The 24,143-nt window shown below is 34.5% G+C and overlaps 1 protein-coding gene across 2 annotated transcripts in view; it reads right to left on the bottom strand.

Moving 5' to 3' along the window:
* Positions 1–24,143, bottom strand: part of LOC142981702 (small G protein signaling modulator 2-like) — an 84,880-nt gene that overhangs the window by 50,751 nt on the left and 9,986 nt on the right. For both annotated transcript variants that reach the window (XM_076127775.1, XM_076127776.1), the window contains exons 2-3: positions 23,445–23,554; positions 18,814–18,966 (exon numbers count right to left, since the gene is read on the bottom strand). In XM_076127775.1, the coding sequence (XP_075983890.1) occupies positions 18,814–18,966; positions 23,445–23,554 (263 nt within the window). The remainder of the gene's footprint in view (positions 1–18,813; positions 18,967–23,444; positions 23,555–24,143) is intronic.

Here is a 24,143-nt window from a genome sequence, read left to right as displayed (position 1 = left end):
CACCATGCGCTCGAAAATTGGTGATGCACTCGTTACGTTAAAGCAGCAATGTACTGAATAGTGATCATCAATATGTGTTCCACTAGTTGTCAACTGAGATACGTGAAGCCCGCTGAAGTAGCGAACTCGAACGCAGCCGAGAGATAATACTATACAAAATATTTGAATAACTTTTCCGTAATTTGTAGACGCGTCTATTGGCTGCGACTAGTAGCTCAATGTGCAGACGGCTTTAGTACATGAACATGAGTCTCGATAAGATCCCCAGTTTCCACACATTTGACGTTTTGAACAGACGTTAGCGAACAATGGTGATAAAGAGCTATTGTTTAGGGACCGCCAAAGGGGCTTTTAAAATACGCGAGAGAAATTATCTGTGTGCCTCTATGTCCTTGTGTATTGTCACTTCGCAGCGGTATTGTGATTTAAATTAGATTTGTTTACGTAAATTTAGGAATATATCAAGCAAGTTGAATAACGAGTTGAATGAACCAATTTTTATGAAAGTTTTTGATCGCATTTAAAGGGAGTACACACCAACGTCATTGATCCATACGGAACTGATGACTACAAGTTGTCGACATATTTCTTTTTAATAAAGAGTTACTGACCTCAAATCATCACATGGTTTGGCGATTTGGCAATTCTATACACTATAAAATCCAGTTTTATTACTAACAAAGGAGTAGTTGTCGCCATTTCGAGACGTTGACAATCAATATCTTAAACAAATCTTCGACCGAGACTTGTGACCATTTCACATACGCAATACAAACAGGTACGAAATACAAAATCAATAAGGGTAAAGGCTCTCATTTCATACACTCATAGTAACAGCAGAACGTTTAACGCGAACATTTATTGATACGACTTGGAATACTATACGCCTAAAGCCACAAAAATATATGGAAAAGCTACGATCAGCAATATTACGCATACATTTTGTACTAAGCCGTATTTTCTGGGTCTTATCATCCTAAGCCACATATTATCCGGATAACTTAAGAGTTTGTTCTTTGAAATCTTTTAAGTCCATGTATTGTATATCGACTACATATTATTATAGTCCAACTGTTTAGTTGGGAACCTTGTATTATGGACGGTACTTGTATGGTTCGCGACTGACAGAAGTATACAAAATTCAGAATTCAGAACATCAGTGAATTATGCAGCTAACGGTAGCCTGTTTCATACAGCTAATGTATTTTGAATAAGCACAGAATGGTTCATTAGAATCTAGATATTTCGTGCATGCCAAGGCTTTCTACTAAGTTGTCAGACTATAATACCGCTTAAGTTCTAGGCGTTTTAACGTCAAGTCTTCAAGGATTATTTAATTAAAACTCGAAACATAATATCAAAGTCAATTTGTGTAATTTTCGAAGTTGTAACAAGATGGCCGTTCGGAAATGTTTTGTTGGTAGCAGGTGGTCGCTTGTAATTAATATATTAAATTGGGTGTAAAATTTAATTATTGATAATATCAATTACATCCCATTAAATTGAGGGAAGAATGGGAAAAAAAAAGAAAATTTACTTATTTTGGATCCAGTCACAACATTATAACGGGTCTCGTTTTTTTCCTCAGTGAAAACACAGCAAAATAAACGCGCTCTACCTTTTGACAGCATATCCTTAAAACATGGAACATTTAATTTTTCATAAAGTCTAAAATTATGATTGTGAATATATCTTTTTGCTCGTCACACAGTACATACATCGAGTTTCATCTTCATTTCCTAATAACTATATCTCCAAATAATGATAACTACGATGTCTGTTTCCCCAGCGTGAATGAAGCCTATCCTTCAAATAGGTAGGTATCGACCAAGGCCGGCAGACACACAAACGGCCAGGCTCGTCCCAAATACCTGTAGGCCGAGCAAATATTTGTCAATTCAATTGGAATCTATAGTAGGTGTTCGTAATGATCTGGAAACTATTAACCTGTTCGTGTATTCATTCTATAGATAAGATACCCTTAACTTAAATTCCGTTTATTCATAATATATTTCCTGAATTCTTAAGATTATTCTTGTTCAAGGGTTCTAAGCCATTATTCGTTTTTGTGACTTAGTAAACTTATATTGTATGAACATGACTATTAAACTAACAGATTAAAATTACAATTTTAATTAAAAAAATTGATTGGGCTTCCAAACAAGATTGATTAGAAACTCATATTTTAACATTCCCGTCAAAACAAGCATTGATAAAAAGAGAGACTAAGCACATATAATTAAAGTGTTAAGTACTAAAAGTAGAGATAAACATTTCGGGTCTATCCCACTAGTCCCGTTGAGTTGTCCCGTGACGGGACAACTGGCACTATTTTGTCCCAGTTGTCCCGTGGCGGGACAAGTGACACTGTTTTGGTGCCAGTTGTCCCGTTGCAGAAAAATCACGGGACTAATGGGACAGACGGAAGGGTCAAAACAACTGGTTCCATTGAGTTGTTGTGTGAATGATGATGAATTGTACGGTTATCTAAGTAAACTTTAAATTAACAAGAAGTTTTTTTTGCCTTTAGACTTTTCACTTAATAATTAAATTGACAAGAGTGTCTATATCTATAACCTTCCATACCATAAATGTAAAATGCTTATCCGAAACTCCCTACTTGAAAAAACATAATATAAGGAAACCAAAAATGTCTTGTTAACAGGCCCCTAGAGCAGCTCAAACACTCAAGTCAACTTGTAATGTAATTTCAACTTATCTACTAGAAATTAAGTTAAAATGTACTACAACACATTTAAGAAACAAAAAATATCATATTATTTGTTTGTCCTTTCCATCTTGGGACTATGGAGTTCCGGACTTTTGGAATGCATGCGTCCCCACGCACGAAGCAAACTCGCAGTTACCCTTTTAGACAGTTTTAGTATAACACAGATGTAATGGGACACAATCCGGTAACTATCCCTGTGTACACTTTGAGTATTGTATTCAACCAGTTGTTTTGACCCTTCCGTCTGTCCCATTAGTCCCGTGATTTTTCTGCAACGGGACAACTGGCACAAAAACAGTGTCACTTGTCCCGCTACGGGACAACTGGGACAAAATAGTGCCAGTTGTCCCGTCACGGGACAACTCAACGGGACTAGTGGGATAGACCCAACATTTCACAGCGAAAAATGTTGTATTTTTGACGCCAGTACTAAAAGAATCACGTGACATTGCTTCAGTAAGGAGCGACTGTCGGGCCTTTCCAGAAGTAAACAGTGCAGTGACGTCATACCTCTGACGTCACGGCAAAAATGAGCATTTCTACTGTCCTAATGAAAATTCATCGTAAAATGTCATCGCACTCCAAAAGAAATGTGCCGGTCGTTGACCTTATTTACTTGAGAGCAGTGAGTATGTGTGTATCTTGTTTTGTTTTCATACTTTTATATCTTGTATAAGGTATGCATTTCTTTATAAGCCAGTGAAATTATGAGGTATATAATAATCATGAATACTTATAAAGTTTATTTTTGTTTGCATTTTAAACACGCTATTTATCATACCATACTTTATCATAAATATTTAATACAACATTACAACGTAAGCATCGGTTCCATTATAAAAGACTGTTTACAACAAAAAATTGCGAAGGTTTTTGACGAATACTGTTTATGAAAAATCGTCGTTAAGGCCGACTTGACATTTTCTTCTTGTCGTATGGTTAGTGGTCAACCTAGTGTCAAAGTTGTTCAAGCCGGAGACGGAGACGCCCTGTTCAAATACCACTATGCGGTCACCCATCTATGGAATGACCGCGCCATGGTTTGCTTAACCCATAGATCGTTTACCGACCGGTGTGCGCAACTGGCTACGGGCGCCTCACATTCTAATATCACGTGAGGGAACTCACGAGCGAAACCTACTTCAGTAATATAAATAAGTACTACTACCTAACAATAGGCCAATAAATGACTGCTTACGGCTTCAACTCGCGTACTCGCACGTACATCTACGTACACGTATACGCACACGCACGTAGTGTACGTATCAAATCAACTGATTTGCGTATGAAGAGACGTTGATTACGTTCAGTTACCGCGGGCTTTGATTGCAGTCTAATTGTATTAAAACATCCTTGTTTATGCTCACTCAGACATAAAATGAAACTCTATATTTGAGCTCGTAAATGAGGTTCATATTCGATTTGTTTGTATTTAATTATAGATACATGATTTAAATTAATATAGTAAATAATGAAATGTAGTTAGAGTTATTCATGATAACGTGTATGATAATTTTGTATCTATACTTTAAAACTGCATTGTGGAACCTTCGATGTTGCTTGTGCTTTTGGGCCAATGTGATGGAACAGTCAGCTACAAAAGACTCAAGAACTTCATATTTCTAAAATCTCTTTATTACAATCATTTATTTAATACCCGAACAAATCTTAATAGAATTAGTTGGAATTAAACATTTTAAACAATTTCAAAAGATTATTTTATGAAATATGCTTCAGAATATACGGTTTTAAATTATGAAAAACGTTGATACACTTTTGACGATGACTAAATGTAAATGGCTACGTGGCTTTCTCGAAAATTTATAATACATTAAGGGGATTTGTTGAATTTACTCTTGTAAATTCCTGCCCAATCACAAGTACTTAGTTTTAAAAGAAACAAACCATGGACTCACTTCTACAATTTTGTACCACCTTTGTTAAAGACGTAAAAAAGTTGTTAAAAAAGTATCAGCTTTGTAGTCCTGCAGCGAAAACTTAATAACTATCAGTAGATACAAAGTTGCAAACATCAAAATACCTATCTAAATAGTTCCCTTACCTTCCATACTACTTTGTGGTATTTGCCGTAAAATCGTGAACTATGTAATTTGAAGCGTCTAATTAATTCCCCGTAGACTGCAAATCGCGAACAAGTTTGGAGAGCTAAGTAATGAGCAATTTGTCTTGCTCATGCTAGAGTTTTACCTCGTGTTGGGGGTCTGTTTTCACTTAAACATTCTACCTAGGTAGTTCAGGTATTCTAGTTAGGTACGAATTTTCCAAAATACTTATTTAACAATAACAGAAATGGGGTACTTTCAATTTTGCATTAAGTCATAATATACTTCCATTAGCAACTATCCAAATTTCTCTTTCCCTAACTATTTACTAGTGCAGATCAGTGTTCGACGCATTTATATATATACAAAGGTGTAAAACTTATACGTTCTATTAATCAAGATAGGTCTAATAATAATCGTGATAATAAGGATTAACAAAAAAAATTGACGAAAACACGTGATTTTGAAATATTATTAATTGTGCCTTACCACCAGTAAATGTCGCTGAAATATTAGTTCGAATACAACCAAAAGGTCTATTATTTACTAAACGTCACACGTAGATATTCCCTGCGGCGCGGCGCTAAAAGATCAAAGTGTTCAAATCTCTCTTCCGAGTATCGACAGGTGTCGTAGCATCTAAATGTGGTCACGTAGACCTTCTATCTACACCGTAGCATTTAGCTACGACGTGTCTACGGCAATACGTGATACATTTTATCTCTTCTTGATATAATGAGGTTGGCAATTATGTTAACAAGATAATGGAAAATACTCAGGCAATGTCATTTTTCGTAAAGTATGTCAAAATTAAAATGATTACAAACCGAAACATTATTTTCGGCACTCAATTGACCCCAGCGAAACGCGGTAGTCACTATGTCGTATTTGTACTGCTTTTGTTGTTCACTATTGTTTCAGTATTCAAATTGTAATTAAACATTGCTATAACTGACAAGTATTTAAGATCTTTACTAATTTCAAACATTTAAGATAAGACAAAACAATGAAAGCAAATTCAAATCACCTTATCAGTAAGCATCATTAGCACGTTTTAACCTCTTTATATTTACGAACACAACGTGCTTTCTACGTTCTGTACCTCGATTCTCTACTACTATCGACTACCGACAACCGGCTAGCTATTGAAATTTTGACATTTAGAATGTACTGCCAAAATGTTTCCTACGACACCCATCAGAGGCGCTGATCAGATTTTCATACAAATTTTCTCGATGACAGTTCGGTTGTCGGTAGTCGATAGTAGTAGAGAATCGAGGCACTAAAAGTTAATCTTACTTAGTCACGACTTCAAACAAAATAGCGACGAGGGACACCGACATCGATATTGCACTACAAGATTATACTTTTTACTGAAAGCCGGACCGTGGGGCGTTCACGTAAAGGCGCGCCACACGTCCGACGAGATTGTACCGTGATGGGAACGTGACATCAAAATCGTGCCGTCTTTAGTATAGTAGTACATAAGTTAGTAATAGTATTTTTAATGTAGGTTCACGTAATTTTACTTTATAGCGCGTAATAAAATGCGTTAGCATAGAGGGTTTCATTTTCCGAGCGTTGTGAAGGAATGAAAAAAAACAAAATACTTTATTTTTCTATATTTTTACGGAACAAGATGAAAGAACCGAAATATATGAAAGATGGAAGCAAAATCTCTCGCTTGATTGACAGATACGATACACGCAGTTTGATAAAACGTAATGCTGAGCGACATCTTTGAAAACATTTTTATGTTTGTCACTTTCCGTGTAATTCAGTACAGAATTACTAAAAAAAAACTCCAAGAAGTTTCAAGAACAATAACAAAAAACGCTTCAACATTCTGTGTCTGTATGGCACAGGCTTTACAGTCGTCGCCCGCGGCGCAACGCCGCCTCGCTGCATATTTCCAAGCGAGCTCTATCCACAACGATATCGAAATATTCCCAGCTCCGGAACGTTTGTGTTAAACATCCGAGTGTTTGCGGTGCAACGAGGAATCTTATTGCTTTCACAAATGGACCTCGAATTTGTAAAATGTTTTATTATAACGGAACAAGTTTAAAGGAGATATAAATATTGCTATTGGTTATTGGATTACTTGAGTTTATAGCGTTCATAGAGTAGATTGCAGACTTCCAACGCATTTCTGAATTATTTAAGTACTTAGTAAAAAACTATTTTGTTTGTACCTAAATATTGCCTTTTTAATTTGTCATACTAGGATACATTTCAAAAGATGATGATTTACCATGAGGCGGACCTGAGACGGAGGCTTAGTAAAATAAAAAATTGCTAATTTGAATCGCCATTTTTAAGTTTTATTTGTTTTTGACTCAAGATTGATTACAAAAATGTATTTAGATTTAAGAACAAATTCATGTCTAAGTTGGTTAAGCCTTCTTGAAAAGTTTGACTCCGCTATGATTGCTGACTTCAAATTAAATCTGTAGCGATTACAAACTTTCGAAACCCTTCGTATCGAGCGTTTGATATTTGAAATTACTTTAATAAGTTATTTCGGAAGACGCTTCAGGCACTTTCAAATTAATCATATAAAAGTATAGAGAAATCTGGATCGATAGTATATGTGGTACATGGTTTATTAACTGTTTTTTATACCACGGTTGTTCAGCTGCCTCTGTGGCGCGGTCGGTAGTGTATGCGACGATAACACGGGTTTGAATCCTGGGTCGGGCCAAAAGTCTTTTCTGAGATTTTCTGTTAAGAATTTCTTAGAGATTGCCCGGAGTTGGCAAGTTGAGGTCGAAGACCTTCGTGCCTCGGAGAGCACGTCAAGCCGTCGGTCCTACGCCTGATCTCTCACTGGTCGTGTCAGTTATCCCTCCCACCAGACTATGAGAATGATGGAATAGAGAGTGTACCTGTGTATTGTGCACACACTTGGACACTATAAACAAAGTCCTACACAGATGGCCAGTTTTCATGAAACTGACCGCCGTATTCTTTTTAGTTGTACAAGTATAATTTGTAATCTTGACTGCACTTGAACTTTACTGCATCCTTAGTGCAATGATTAAAGTGGTTCACCGCAAAAGGTTAGAAGTTACAGAATGTCAAAGGCATTAAATTCATCTTCAAGCAAGATACTTTCATGAATGTGGAAATATAAAAAGCGCAAAAGCAAAAAGCATTACAAGCAAGCATTTTAAAACTACGTTAGAACCGCGACTCCTTCTAAATTCTGTATTTAATTAGCCTCTGTCGTTCTCCAAATAATGATAACAGTCACATTTTTATTTATTCATACCGGTATAAGGCCGTTTTAAGGGGACTAAATGTGGGGTACTTTTGCCATCAGTCACAGCAATACTTTCTTTCTTTTTTCTTAAACCTATAATACAAGACACTTTTACCTAGAACCCGAGATAAGCGTCTCTTTCTTTAATTTAGATTAAAACAGTTAAAAAAGCTGTTTTTAAACAATACATTTCCCTACTGGTCTACGTTTAATTTCCCGTGATTACACCAAAAAATTAAATATTCAAGAGGAAAAAAATACAAAAGTGTCCGGTCCCAGGATAATCCTTTAATCGCTTGCTCCTACATATAGTTTCGAGGTGTACATTGAAAATAAAATGGTCGTTGATATATTGTTTACAAGGAACTTTATAGGGGACCCGCATATTTTTATTCTTGTTGTTCCTGACCTTCGAATTGTAAGTTTTTTGCGAAAAGTGTACGTTTGAAGTAATAATGCTTATTACTTCAAAAATACACTTTATCTATTTTTCTTATCTCCGATCTGCGATTTCATGTCATTATCATGCCAAGTATCGAGTAAAAATATCGAGAAGCTTTTTATAGAAAAAATATTAGCGCCCCTAAAGTGTTGTAAAAAAACTTTTTAATAAAAATTCTCAATACGAAGCTTTCGTATCTAAATATTGTAGTTTGGAGATAAGACAGTTAAATAAAAGCTTATAAAGAAATATATTACTTGTAAATAAGACAACAATGCATATATCAACATACAGACAGACAAAACTTTCCTAGTGGACTAATAAGTAATAGAATGCAAAGCAAACTGGGCGACGCGACGTGCGTGCTGACCCACTTTTATAAACGTGGGCGTGAAGTAACTGATACTGTTTCATGCCTAACGAATTAAAATATATCTGTTTGTACTAAGCAAGGAATATTTATCTCATAGATCAGTTGCTTAGAATAGTAAGCTGAACCGATCAACCAATGGTTTTAACATAAAATGAAAACCGTGTCAGATCATTTTTATCGATATTATTTTGGTGTTAATTATGACAATAAATAACTGTTGCCTGTCCAAAATGGAAGTTTGTAAAGATTGTAGCAAGTGGCGTTTTTTGCTCTCTTGCTACGCCTATGGGAAAAAATCATGATTTTATGTATGTATGTGAAATGTCGTTTGCAAGTACTTAAGCTGACTGTAAAAAACCCCTCCACAGAAATACTATACATGTTTTTCATCACGATTAAATCGTAGAAAAGAGCATAAACTACTTCTATAAAAAGCAACACTCACAAAAGCTAGTACTCCAATATTTTTTTAACGCTATAAACTTGTATCTAGTTTATCTGAGCCCAAGGTCGCCATTAAACCTAGTTATCAGGCGGCTCGTCGTAAAATCTTGAGCAAACGGCTCGGCCTACGACATCAAAACGAATACCTTTATATAAACGTTGGTATTATTGTTATTAGCTAAAGCTTATCTTCTCTTAAAGGAAAGTTGTTGGTTAGAAATTACGTGGCACAGTAGTTTCTTTGCAAATGTATCCATTCGCGACAGGCCCAATTACTAGGAATGAAAAAATGTGTATTTTAATTCAGGGTTCCATACAATATAGTCAAGGCTTAAACACAATACCATTGATTGTTGTTTTACAGAAAGTACTAAATCATTAAGGAAAAAGAAGTACCTATCAAATAATTTGATGACCAATGACAAAGTCACAAGTTGCTCTTCAAATTCTAAATTTGTTAGCAGTGAAGTTTGTAAGACCTCAGTTATAATTCCTTTCCCAGATCAATACATTCATTCATTCTCTACACTCCGCCCGTATAATCGTACGGAATGAGCCAACGTCCACACGTCACAGAGTGATAAAGATCAATACATTCTAACATACACTGTTTACTCGTAATATACGAGTACAACTTGTATATTTTACTTTTATTCCTGTTCAACTTTAACCTTCATTTGTTGCAACGTCGAGCGTTCGCTTGATGACGATTGATTACTAAATGTAGATAGCCATAGCTCAATATTTATAGTCCAATGGGTGCAATTTTCTTGCTGTCATATATTATCAATTAATAAATCAAAATATGTTTGAATACAATACTATAATTATTAGCCACTGCTGGGCAAAGGCTTCCTTCTAGAATAAAAGGAAAGTTAGGCCTGAATTTACTATGCTGTCCAAGTTTGGGGTAAGCAATTTGCGAAAAATAAATAAAAAGAAAACAAGACAGAAAACTTTCTAAAATCACAAGCGTAAACGGTAACCGTGGTGTCATAGTCAGAAAATGAATTTCGTTACGTGGTCATATCACGTAGAAATTTGCAACGCATTGCCAATTTGAACATGCAACTATAAACTACAACATCAATTCCCGGCGTCGCCGAAATTCTCTTTAGAAACATGAGACCTAGCTTTGGAACGGCTCACTTTAGTTATGTTTAACTAGTTGATATGCGGCTCAGGCAGCTTGTTAGTACTTTGGCATTCAATTTGTTAGATTTCAGAGTTGTAAAGTACTAGGATAGTAGTAAGTCGAGGATGTCGCTTGTTAAAACATGGCTGATACATATTGTCCTCGTGTAAGAGTACACGTGTACTTATATGTTAAAGTGAGTTCTCAAATATGGAGTATACTTTAAAATACATATTTAACAAAGAAAATTTCGCTGATATGCTAAACTCAGCTCTCATCTATACTAATATTATAAAGCTGAAGAGTTTGTTTGTTTGTTTGTTTGTTTGAACGCGCTAATCTCAGGAACTACTGACCCGATTTAAAAAATTCTTTCAGTGTTAGATAGCCTATTTATCGAGGAAGGCTATAGGTTATAAATCATCACGCTACGACTAATAGGAGCAGATTACCAGTCAAAAATGTTACAAAAACGGGGAAAATTTTGACGCATTCTCTCTTATGTTGCAAACGAAGTTGCGCGGGTCAGCTAGTATATTATAAATTTTACGAATATTTTTGAGCCATAAATGAGCGACAACTACGACTGGTGCAATAATCTTTGAAAATGTCAATACAAAAATCTAAGTAAATAGCCGAGAAGAAAGAAGTCGTGAGTCCCCAAAACCCACATCAAATGTGAAAATTACGCGGGGTCCCTTAGTTATTCCGAAACAGTCTAGTACCTTCTAGTACAATCCGCATTTACTAGGCAATTACGTCCCTAATAATGTATATACTTTGACCCGTACTTTTATGAGCATATATAATTAAATGTACCAACACACGTAGGTACTCTACGTAGTGAAAATTTCTTGGTAATTATCTTTATTAAAATTGTATACTGGTGACTAACCGGCCTTTTCTTTTACGAAACGCGATGCTTTTCTCAGTATATTAGAGGCAATGAAAAGCTCGGAGACGTAGGTCACCAGGCAGGTCATTGCACTAAATAAAAAATATTTTATCAAAGACATTTTATATTTCAACGAAATATCCATAATAAATTCAATTCGTTTAGGCCCCTTTGACTTTTAGCTTTTTTTTTAATAATAGCTCTCCAATATTGCAATTTTGTTATAACCCTTTATGTATTCGGTAAACTTATCAATAAAATATATATATATTTTTTTTTACCGATGTAGAATTAAATGTCATTTACCAGTATCATTCGTTAAACGTTGTCATTCAACGTTATTAAAAAACGTTACATCATTTAAAAAACATAACTTAATTTAAATTAACTTTTTAATCTTTTAATGTTTTTAACTAAATCTAGTCGAAAACAATGTCATCCTTCGCTTGGTATTTAAAATAAAACTAAAAGTCGTATTGGCAGGCGACGCGTCTCAGTGGGAGACTGAAAGCGTTGCCGTGTACTCATTTATTTGGTTCAACGCCGCCAGGTGGCGCACCTGTAGCGCTACTTCAAATACTATAAGACTGTTTATATTACAGTTTTACTATCATTCAACCTGAAGAAAAAAAGTATCGTTCAATAGGGTACTGAAGCGACAAAATACTAAAGTGTGCACTCGATATTTTAAAAATACTTTTTTAATACGTTTACATTTAATAAATTGACTGAAATTATAACACTAGTAAACTAAAGCAGACATTTGAGAGGCAAGGGATTCCATTAAAGTTAAATAATATTGGCCAGATTAAAAATAATTTATAGACAGATTAAAAATGATTTAAAGATAAAACCACAGAGTCCTCGCACCCACATGAAAAAACAATGTATGGCAACAAAAATTGCGGTTTATAAAAAATGTAACATATTATATACGGTATGACATGTGGTTCTCTTTGTACCGTGGTTTCATGTTTGGCGAGCGTAAATCACTTTGATGTCGGCCGCTCTGATTGACTCTCCACTTGTTATTGACACTCGATACGCTTGCCTCAAATTGTAACCAATACAACGATATTGGGCCGGTCAATTTTATTTTGGGATTGATTAAAAATACTTAATGGACAATATCACTTGCTGTGAGGTGAAAAGATCCCATATGTCTTATCATACTTCAGTTTTGATAGAGGGGCTAATAAAAAGTGTCTTTGATTTAAGAGAGGACAATCCATGCACTGTGGATATAAGACGCTTAAATCTGTGACATAAGAATTCCTATTCCGAAAAAGTATAAAACAATCGATATATGTTTACATAGATAACTGTTGTTATTAATGGCTAATAACGACACTTAACTCGCATAGGTGTTTGATACAGACTATTTTTTTCTGAAAATCTTTACATGCTCTTTTATTTATAAAATATAAATTCGAATCCGTTTGAAGCCGTCAATGGTCACTATACTTGTATAATAGAAAACTTCTATGAACTAACTCTCTTTAAAGAAAAATACAATTTTCCAGTAGCGTGACTAGTGTGACTACAGAACATATAAACTTTGCTTGTATTTCCGCGTAGGGTTAAGTGTTATTGGATTTTTCTGTCAGGAAAATCTCAGTAGCAGTGCGGAGATGGAAATTGTAGTCGGAAAGTGGCTTTAAGCTCTTTATAAGAAACCTTACTTTAGTTAGGAAAATATTTTCCATCGATATACAGTGTATGTGTATAATTACTCGGCTTTTAGTACTTGCTTGTCATCTCTTTTTACTGTCTGATGGATATTAATTGGTATTCTTAAAAAGAAGATATTTGGCCAGTTTTAAAGCTTATGGGCAAGTTCCTGACACATAATATACGATAGATAAAGTGTCAGTAACTGTGTGAAAAACATTAAAAATCAATCTGATTAACTATCTGATACTTAACCAAAAGTGTTGACAACGAAATGAAAAAAGAAATAAAAAATATAAATACATTCGTAATTTTCAGGCCTTTTTTATTATCTGACACAATATACCCACTGTAAATTAAACACATATCTACCGAACTATTCAATTAAAAATAAATATATAGCACTAATAAATTAAATATAACATTAATCAGTAATTGCATCCAGTGACACAGAAAGCATGACATTGAAACAGAACTGAGAACTATTGATAACGGCGTGAACGGAAGACTGCCTACGTAATGTATCACAATATAACTAGTTAGAGGTCGGACTAAGTTCCGACAGTCGTCGGTGCAATGCTGAGGCGATTGTGTTGTTACCAATACAACTTTGAAAAGGAAAGTCTCTGAAGTAAACTTTTGCATCAGAAATACTCTCCAATGATTAAAGAATAAAACATTTTTTTTTTGTTTAAACTCTTACTCTTTTATACCTCAAGGTCTATTCAGTAAAAAGAACGGCCAATACGACTTTACCCGACCCGGCTCGGACCTGAAACCTCTTGATGAGCATAACTTTTAAACTCTCGCGTTGCATTTTTAATGAATAATAGAATACGGGAACTAACGCGAACACGCATTTTAACTGAAAATTCTCTATTCACTCACGTCCAGTCTTTTTCTCATAAAATACATGCTTACATCAACTCCTGTTCTACCCAAAGGCTTAGTCAGAGGAATGTGAAATACACCCGCATCTCATGTAATTGAGAACGAGCTTATCGCCATATACTGGACATGTCATTGAACCTTGGTTCCTTATTGAGAATATTCTAACATTTATTAAGAATACCAAACCCGGGAATTGAGGCAGTGTTTTCGTCAAATAGATTTTAGATAATATAAGTAAAAAACTGAAAATTTTTTGAAGAGTAGCCTTTAAGTATCAAAGTATAGGCTATATTTATTTCAGTATTCTTGAGAATGTGGATGACCCATATAAGAGTCTAAAAGAAAATAAACTCAGACAAAAATATACGGAACAGACATCATTTCTTATAAAAATGTCTTATATAGACAATGTATTTTTATCGAGAAGTTTTGATTCGAGAATAGAAAATATCGATTTGTACTTCTTGAAACTTGCAAGACGATGTATTTTTGCTGTGTTCATTTGTTATTGTATAGAAATAGTATCATATTATCTTCCATTTATCTCACGTATTTATTAAAAATTAACAAAGTTATTGACTCACCGTCGAAGAGAAAAAGAAGAATAAATAAGAAAAAATGGATGGTTTGTTTTATTCTGATCTGTCAGAATAAAACAAACCATCCATTTTTTCTTAATATTTTTATAGTATTCAAAATTATCATAGCACTTGAGGCCGCCCGCGACTTCGTCCGCGTGGAAACCCTTCCCGTGTAAATCCCGATCCCTCGGGAACTCCGGGATAAAAAGTAGCCTCTGTGTTATTCTGGGTCCTGAGCTACCTACATACCAAATTTCATCGTAATCAATTTTGTAGTATTTGCGTGAAAGAGTAACAAATATCCATACATACACACTCACAAACTTTTGCATTTATAATATAAGTAGGATTTTTGATTCAGTACTCGTAAGAAAACATCATAAATTTCACGACCAAATAAATAGGCCAACACTGAAGCGAACTGTGACGTCAAAACGGGAATATTCCGGAAATATCCAGTAACATGTTTGTATCAAAATGTCACGTGCTACATAACTGAGCCACAACTGAGCTATGAGTTAGGAAGTGAGTGCCGTGCTGCGAATATTTCGGCTTAAATGACATTATCTGTCAACACCCATCTTGTTAGCAGTGACGTGGAATGTCCTAGAATCGTAAATCTGGAAATAGAGTTGTTACTGGAGTTTAAAAGTTTGGGTTATGTGTTGATGTTGTTTGTTTCCTAGTTAAGTTGTTGCTTAGTCAAAAATATTTCGATATGAATCGATAGATCATCAATACCATTGATTGACTTCCGCCCGGTTTCTGAGGTATATTTAGCGGTAGTCTATCTATTCCATTGCGTTTTTTTTTATATGAGTTTAAAATTGACTTATTGCTGCAGTAATAGTGTCAATGTTGAAACATAATCCATTCTACCATAGATTTGCCATGGACTATTAGATTACTAACACACTAATTGTAGCTATATAGAATAAACCTGATTAAAAAAAATTATGACGCAAGCCAGACGAAATGAACTCATGTCCTTTATCAGGTACCTGCTAAGAAACTTTTATAGTAGTCAATATTATAGAACTTTATAAACTAACACAGTCAATACTTATTCTCTGTAATATTACTTTATCAAGTACAGTATATTACAGGGCCTACCATAATATTTCCATAAAAAAAATCCATTCTTTCCTTTAGAAAGTTTTACGAGCAAAAAGAACATAATAAAAGTAACTTATGGCAGCACCGAATGCTGCCGGATTGTAATCGAGTTTGTTCAAAGTTCAGATCTATTTAAATATCTATTTCGCAACCCGAAACCGGATTATCATGTTGAAAAAGTTAGGAAAGTATTACACAAGGATTATGAAGCTTCTTGCGTGAATAAAATACGTAATTTAATATTTCGGGTTCGGCAGATTGTTACGCGTTCCATTGTTACACAAGTTTTTAAGAAAATTCTTAAATAAAATATACAAAAGCATTCAGATTCGGGCAACATTTTTTAACATTGGAAGCCAAAAGGTTTCCAAAAGTTATGATATAACTCTTACGTATCTGCAACAGTCTGCATTAATTTCTAATGACAAGTAACAAATCACAACACTTTTTATTATCTTTTAAAATAAGTAAATCATCGCTCATTTATACGTGCATGACCTCTTAACTGTGATAGTTCAAAGTTCTACAAACTTAATAAATCACTAGCAAAAGAAACATCAAACGCACAAGGATACGCTTATTTATTCATTTTTCCTTTACTAACTAAATCAAAACAAGGCCGTTCAAACGTAATTTCATTTATTTCGTTTGCAATCACGCCACTCGGAGGATTTCCCTTCGAAATTCGCGTAACAAAACAGACAAGGATGAAGTCAAAGGCGAATGAAACGATATCAAAAGCTTTTGGAATCAGATAAACTAACCGGAGCTGTGTTTAATCAGTTTCAAGTGGAGAACGCAGACAAAACAAATGGTTTGTATTCCAATCTGCGAAACTCCCTCGCGACAGCAACAAATCTAACTAGACTAAACCCTGGAGACGTAGACTATTATATGAAAGAGGTTATTAGAAAACTTTATAAAATTGTAGTTTGTTAAAGTGCAGTGTCAGGGTTTCACTCAACGACACATAATCCTACCTACTTAACAAAACTTACTTTCATGAACCAATATTGTTGATATTTGTCAGGATAATAGATTATATCTAGAGAAAGAGAATATACTGGCCGCTGGCCAATGATGACGTTAGTTTGCATAAATCAAGAACACATTTGTGTTTAATTACTGGTACATATTTTGAGGTTAAAATTGCAGCCTCAATAGTACCACTACAAGCTATCATAAGTGCCATTTAGAAGAGCAGTAATACTCAACTAGCGTGACCACAGAACGCTTTGCAACAATCTGGTTATATTAGGTGAAAATTACGGAAAATACATTTATGCGAGAGCAAGAGCAAATCTGAAAACAGATACTATTTTCAGTAGCATCAGTAGCATGTAATGAGAACATGCTACAAGCTGTAGTTTTGCACGTATTATAAAAGTCTTTATACAGAAATACTTTAATTGTGAACACAGATACAAAGAAGCAATTCTTTCACGGAAAGAAGGCTGCTAGATGCCGCAGAACACTACTTGCTACAATCTTCTTTGCTTCATTGATATCATAAACAAGTACATGTATGTATATTACACTATCATTCATGACCACCAGTTGCAAAAATTATGCACTAATAACAATTACGTTAAAAACTTTAAGAATTATACCAAGATTTCTGAAAATATTCCTCTGTTTCTCATTTTAAAGTGTTAATAGCAAACAGGCAGAAACACCACACAGCAGAACGCCAAAAATATACCAGCCAATGATTTAGAATCAAAATAACTACCACAGTACAGCCCTAATCTAATTACTAAATTAATCAGCAAAGAGATAAGTGTCCGGTCCGTATTCTCGGCGACAAGTAATCCGGAAGAAGCGGCAACCCTGGCGCAATCTCGGCCAGTTTACCGCGAGCTCGATTATACGGGTGGACGTTTTGAATTAAATTAATACTGCGCTCAGTGAAACTAAATTGGACGGGGAAACTCGTTCGTGCACTGTTTATAGCACATGTATCATTGTATCTCATCATATTATACGTTATAGCAGTCGGTTAACTTTAGATTATGTTTTGAGCTTTCCCGTATTTCCACATTATATTTTGTCGGGTGTTTTTTCTTTAGGGACACGTAGCACTATTTAGGCTGTTCGTTGATTGACCGATGAGTTTGCTAGTAATAATCAAAAAGATTTTTCAAAATAGCCCAGAAAAAACTGGATGATTATTTTAAAATTAGAATGATTACTGATTAGGCATAAAGATGTAATAAGTTGGTGGGGCTTTTTTTTAAGAATCGGAATCTGATAGTCGATACCTTGGTGATTTGATAAGTACCTTTACAAAATACATTAATTTCATGAACGAAATGTAGCCAATAATTGTTGTCCGATACATTTAGCTTATAGAAACTCTATTAATCACACAATATCAACATTAATTTTCTTATAAAACTTATCAGACACGTTATTTATAGTCAAATACATTCGAACTCTGCCACTCATTCAATGATAAATGTAGCCACATTCATTCATCACACTCAAACACAAAGTTGTGACATTTCTCTCTACGTAGTCGTATGTAGCAGCATGTAGCGGTTTGTCGTACGTGTCATTACATGACAGTTGAGAAACACTGGCTCGCCGCAAACGATGCTGTATTTAACCGTACAAATACAAAGCTTATTTATAAACGTCTAATTGGACGCGTTAGCTACTGTTTTCTCTGTTCTTAAATTGTGTGGGTTTAAGAAAATACGTGGTACTGAAGCTGCATTTAATGGGGGGAGCAGTGTTGAAGCAACGTGACTGGGGACCCAATATAAAAGTAAAGAAAATAAAGGTTTGTTTTTATTAATATTAAGAAAGGAAGAGAGTATGTATTTAGATGTATTTCAGTTTGGCAACTGAAAGTATTTTTTGGTCATGGAAATCATGTCGTTCAAAACTCGAACTTTCAAAGTAATAGAGTAAGTCCATGTGTATCCAAGCACAGAACAATAGTAGTAACCAAATAGAACCTTACCATCAAACACATAATTTACTTGTCATTAATATTTAAGCCACATTACATAACATTATAGTAAGTAACATAATACATTGATTACATTGTTCAATAGAATTCAAACTGCCATATCGCCAAACTTAACCCAGTAACTGCCACCATGACCCGAACCATAGTACCACGTTATACCGTCATGATAAAGTGCGAAAAACGTTTTCTTTTAACACAAAGGAACTTGAAACCTAAAGCCTAAACTTACCTTAGCGATCTTGTGTAGCAGCGCTGTAGTGGAGCTGGTCTTGAAGAGGCCGAGAGCTCGCCGCCGGAGCCCTTGACCGAGACACGCTTCCACCGCGCCGCACAGAGCCGTCACACCGCCGCTCTCCTCGTGAACGAATTTACGGGTCACAGCCTACACAAATATAGATAATTCGTTATTTTAGAATATGTAGCCTTCATTAAATTTAGAGTAAAGGAACTGTGGTTAAAATGTAGAAAGAATATATTATATTCTATATCTTCCTCGAAACCTACTGAATCTGAGACAGGTTCTCAATTTCAGTAGGTTTCGAGGAAGAGGATTGCAGTCGATGTGCACAATTTTTTTGACTACTTTTGACGAAAAATACTAATTTGTCTCTTATCTGTAGTGAAAAAAGCAGTTCAAAACAAGTTATTTTCTCCCAAACTGCTAAGAAGTCAAGTTGCGACACGTTAATCATTTTCTTCTACGATGTAGACCAGTTTGGATACCCAGCAGAAGCTAGTCTGCTAAAACTATTCTAATATCTAACTACTTAGTATTGCATAATTACAATAAAATAAAGCAAAACAAATACAATCATATCCATCAAAGCAAATACTCAAACTTGAATAAATACAATATAACAAAGAAAAAGCTTTCCAACATTCCTAGTTCAGCAACTTCACAGACATTTCATAACGATGCAACTCATATCTATCATAACTACGGCTGGCAACTTGCCAGACTTGCCACTAAATGCTTTTGGCGGCTTCCAAGTAATTAAGTAACAATTTTCCATAGTGAGAGTACACATACTCTTTAACATAACAGATATTAAACTATTAACCTGAGGCTAGTGTTAAAACTGTGTTAACATTTTGGTATTGACTTTAGTTTAACGATAGTCAAAGTTTCGTACAACTGGTAATTATCTATATTTTTTCGAGAATTGACGCATTGTATTGTCTCAAACAAATCTAGGTAAATGATAATCATATGTATTTCCTTATAATATTAGACAATAATTATTATGCAACGCGGAAGACTAAACGCCAGTTTAACGGCTCTAGACTAGTACCAGATATCCTATCTAATAGATAAAGTGAAAGCAAGTGTCAAACTTCCACCACATAAACCAATAATTATTCAGAACTCGCCTAATCCGGTCCAAAACTTCAAGTATGTTTTTTTTCAGTCCTTATTTTACAACAATGTTATTTATGCTCCATAAAACGTATGTAAACAGAAAAAGTATCATCAATAACCGATAAAATATGGTAAGGGACAACAGCATAGAAAACGGTCTCAGAGGATTACACTCACATATTTATGTAGATGAAGGGAACATAGGAACTGAGGTATAAAGGCAAAGTTAGCAATACGTCGAGGTACAGATTTTTATTGGAATTTGTAGGTTTTTATTCTTATTGATGCTGGTGTTTTAAGTGTGACACAGTATACATGTAAAATACGTTGGTAATAGATTATTATTTCTGCCAAAATTGTAATTGATACAGCATACATTAAGCACAATCAGTATTTTTTGGTATTCATACAATATAGCAGCCAAATGTATGGAATCTTATGAATGGGGAAAGTTCATCTACTCTTACTTAGTTTTTCCTAGTTTTCTTTTCTTAGTACGTTCAAACTAACAACCTAATTTAAATGAAAATTTATGATTTTACAATCAGAAAGAGACTTACGCCGGATGGTTGAAAACCATTAGGAAGAAAAATAAGCTTTTTTAAACCCGGTAAAGTTAAAAATTTATTAAATAATGTTATACCGTTCATAAAGTTTAATCGTTTTTTGTATTTGTTCCAACATTGATATTTCATATGGATGTTATTCGATACTGAACCACCTCCTCAATCATATTAATTCGTTGCCAACAGGGAATCATGCCAACAGATTATTGGAAACAATCATGTACAATTTATTATCGACTAATTTGTTCTCGTGAGTAAAATAAAACAAAAGTTATGTTATATTGTTTTGATTTATCCGGTTGTTAGCATTTATTATCGACTTTTTCGACGTATTTTTTAACTGGATTATACAAAATGTATGTACTTAATACATATCTTATAAAAACGCTAGATGTCATTTTTGACCTTTGACTTTAACATTTTTAAACTTTTATGTATAAAATTTTTAAGGGCCATTTTATAGTTTATAAATAAGTGTCAGGTAATCTTTTTCCTTAATAATGTGATAGTAGATGTATGAAAACAATCGTCATATAAAATAAAATAAGTTAATTGACACATATTTAGAAACAGTGAAACTAGGATTACAGATTTTTTATATCCCTTTTTCGTTCAATTATAGTACATACTGCTTCATTAAAAAATCCCACATATGTTGTGGGATTTTTTAATGAAGCAGTATGTACTATAATTCCTTGTATTATACGCCATAGCTTTCCATAGAAGCAATGAAGCAGTCTCTAATTCGTGCCTAACGAAATCATACCACATGAACGGTTGATAAATCGTCTACAATATAAAGAAAGACTCGGCACAAAATTAATCAAAGCGCAGAAGAAAATCAGATTAAATTCTCGAGCGATATAAAACGGATCTTGTGGAAATTAAAGTCGATTGGAAGTGATTAAGGATTATACAGAGATTTATACCACCATTATATTCTTTTTTAAAAAATGTCAGAGGAGATAGTATGTTACAAAAACAGTAACCCATGACTGTCCCACTGCTGGGCAAGGGTCTCCTCAAGTAATGAGGGAGAGGTTAGGCCTTGAGTCCACTACGCTGGCCAATTGCGGGTTAGTGCCTATGCATTATTTTCCGAACTGTTTTCGAACACTTCTAGAATGTAATATCACTGTTCTTTAAAAATATTTAGCAGAGCAAAAAGTCTGACTCTAAAAGGACCTTTTTTTTGAGTGTGGTTTGTAGTCAACTTGTTGTCAAAGTTGTTCAAGCCCGAAGGCATTGAACATGACTTAACAACTGTTATCTTAATTGCTAACAACTTGTAACTTCAAACGTTATCATACTGAAACATATTACACAAAACTTGACTAAAGGTAAGTTTATTAACTGGAAATTAATATAACATTTTGCAATTTTAGAGTAACAGCAGCGTTACTCTTAAAAGTGTGCTAAGAAATTGCGTTGTGATAATACTATAATAAAATGACTATCGGTAATTAACAATGATATACAAATGAATGGCTTAATATGTTGCTAAGCGCTAATCTCGAGAGCAGATGGACCGAATTCGTTAATTAATTTTTATAATATTCTTTAAACGACGGGAAGGTTCTTAAAGAAAGAAAAAAATTTTTTTGAATCGTCTGTGGTGCGAAGTTCGTCAGGTCAGCTAGTCAACTATATACTTAAACCCAGCATACAATCTACGTTCTCCGATCACCTGATTTAAATTCCGAAAACCCCAGCGAAATAGTCAAATAAAACAATACAAACACAAGAACAGTTAACAAAAATTGTATTTACATATTCCGGTCTCGTTCCTATTAGTTATTTAGAATTGAAAACAAAAAGCAGCAGTTTAAAGGTTGTTCAAATATGTACATTTAATTAAACATTGTTACCTTCCAAGAGAATTTGCCGTTAGCCTTAAAAATGTACGCTTTGAACAGAATACTAATTTTGTTGTACTTTGTAAAATTAAATAAATGAACAAATACCTCTTTCTAACAAATTACAATGGGGAAACCTTCGATTTAGTTCATTGTTGGTTTGGCACAAAGCGTTTTCGAGTGACAGACGAAGCAATAGCAAGGGCGATCGTATTTATCGATGTTTTAGGAGTCTTAATCTAATAGCAGAGCTTTTTGAAAACATTTAGTTAGGATTACATTACATTACTCATAGCATTACTGAAAAATAACACCAAAGAGTGGTGCCAAATATAGTTTTCGGATTAATATGAAATAAGTGCTATCCAAAATATAAAGTAGTTACTTCTTAAAACACAGAGTAAATAACTAATTATGTACTTTGATGTTCGTACTTTAAAGATAGTTTCTACTACAAGGAATTAAACTAGAGTTGGACGTAGAGCGATTCAACGTAACTCTTAACATTATGCAAATACTTCTTAGTATTCGCGCCTTTGACTGCCGTGTAAATAAAAAGGGAGCTTCAGACCGTGATAAAGAAAATTATGCATTATTATCACTGTCTTGTACAAAGGAGATTCTTCTTGATGAAAGTTACTATTTTATTGTTTGGTTCGCTCTTATATGAGTGTAAACACTATACCAGTATACAGCAAAGTCACTTCCCGCGTCTGTCCTTGTGTCTGTATCTTTGTATGTATGTATGCTTAGATCTTTAAAACTGCGCCACGGATTTCGATGCGGATTTTTTATAGATAGGGTGATTCCAAAGGGTATGTTTATGTGTAAATATTGAAAGGTTTTTTGTTAGAGTCGCTAGTTTTTTTTAAGTATATACTGCAGAATCTCACTAAAGATAGCTCCAAATATGCACAACAAAGACCATTAATGTATGAACACATAACATCTATACCAAAAGACAACCAATACCACAAATACATACTTAGATCAATCAGTCCAACAAACTAGTTGATAAATCATCGTGTCTCGTGTATCGAGTAGTATTGGGTGGTGTTAGTTATAGAGTTGTAATTACCTCTTCCATCAACTGTTTGACCTCCTTCTTGACGGCCGCGATGAGCCGCTCCTTCTGCTCCGCGCTGGGGTCCGGAGCCGTGGCCGCCGGCATCTCCTCCGAACTTTCAACTGAACACAAACAAAAACTTCAGTATTCATATACTTTAAAAGTACCACCATGTAAAGCTCCTACTTAATTTCTAAGACTCAGTAGATACTACATATGAATCACCGTTTTTTTGGGTTTAACGCCGACTTCCTAAATTATAAAGGTTAGCTCCAATAGTTTCCAATCTAAAGTAGATGTTAAAAGTGTTGTCATCATGTGTTACTAAGTGCCGAATACTGAAATATCTACCAACATTTTAAGTTATTATAAGTCTGATGCAATCTATGTCAATTTCACTGAACGTAACGCCAAAAAATGCTATAGAAGCTAAAAGCTTTTCAACGCCACTTAAAATTGAGTGACGTCTCCGCATTTGGCAGTCAAACAGAGTTTCTGAACATCATTACAAAGTAAGGAGATCGTGGATGCTACTATATACTGAATTATTGTTTTCATAAAATAGTCGTGTGTATACTTTTTTGTCAATAAATATGACAATACGTATCCCATCGTTGATAGAATGGTGATTTTAAACAAACACAGGTTGATTAATTGTGAATACAAACACAGAATCCAATTAAAACCTGGACAAAACAAGGTGGAATTCGT

Source organism: Anticarsia gemmatalis, chromosome 20 (assembly GCF_050436995.1).
Source record: "Anticarsia gemmatalis isolate Benzon Research Colony breed Stoneville strain chromosome 20, ilAntGemm2 primary, whole genome shotgun sequence".
NCBI lineage: Eukaryota > Metazoa > Arthropoda > Insecta > Lepidoptera > Erebidae > Anticarsia > Anticarsia gemmatalis.
The sequence above is the reverse complement of the archived record's forward strand: the minus strand, read 5'-3'. Positions and strand labels throughout refer to the sequence as shown.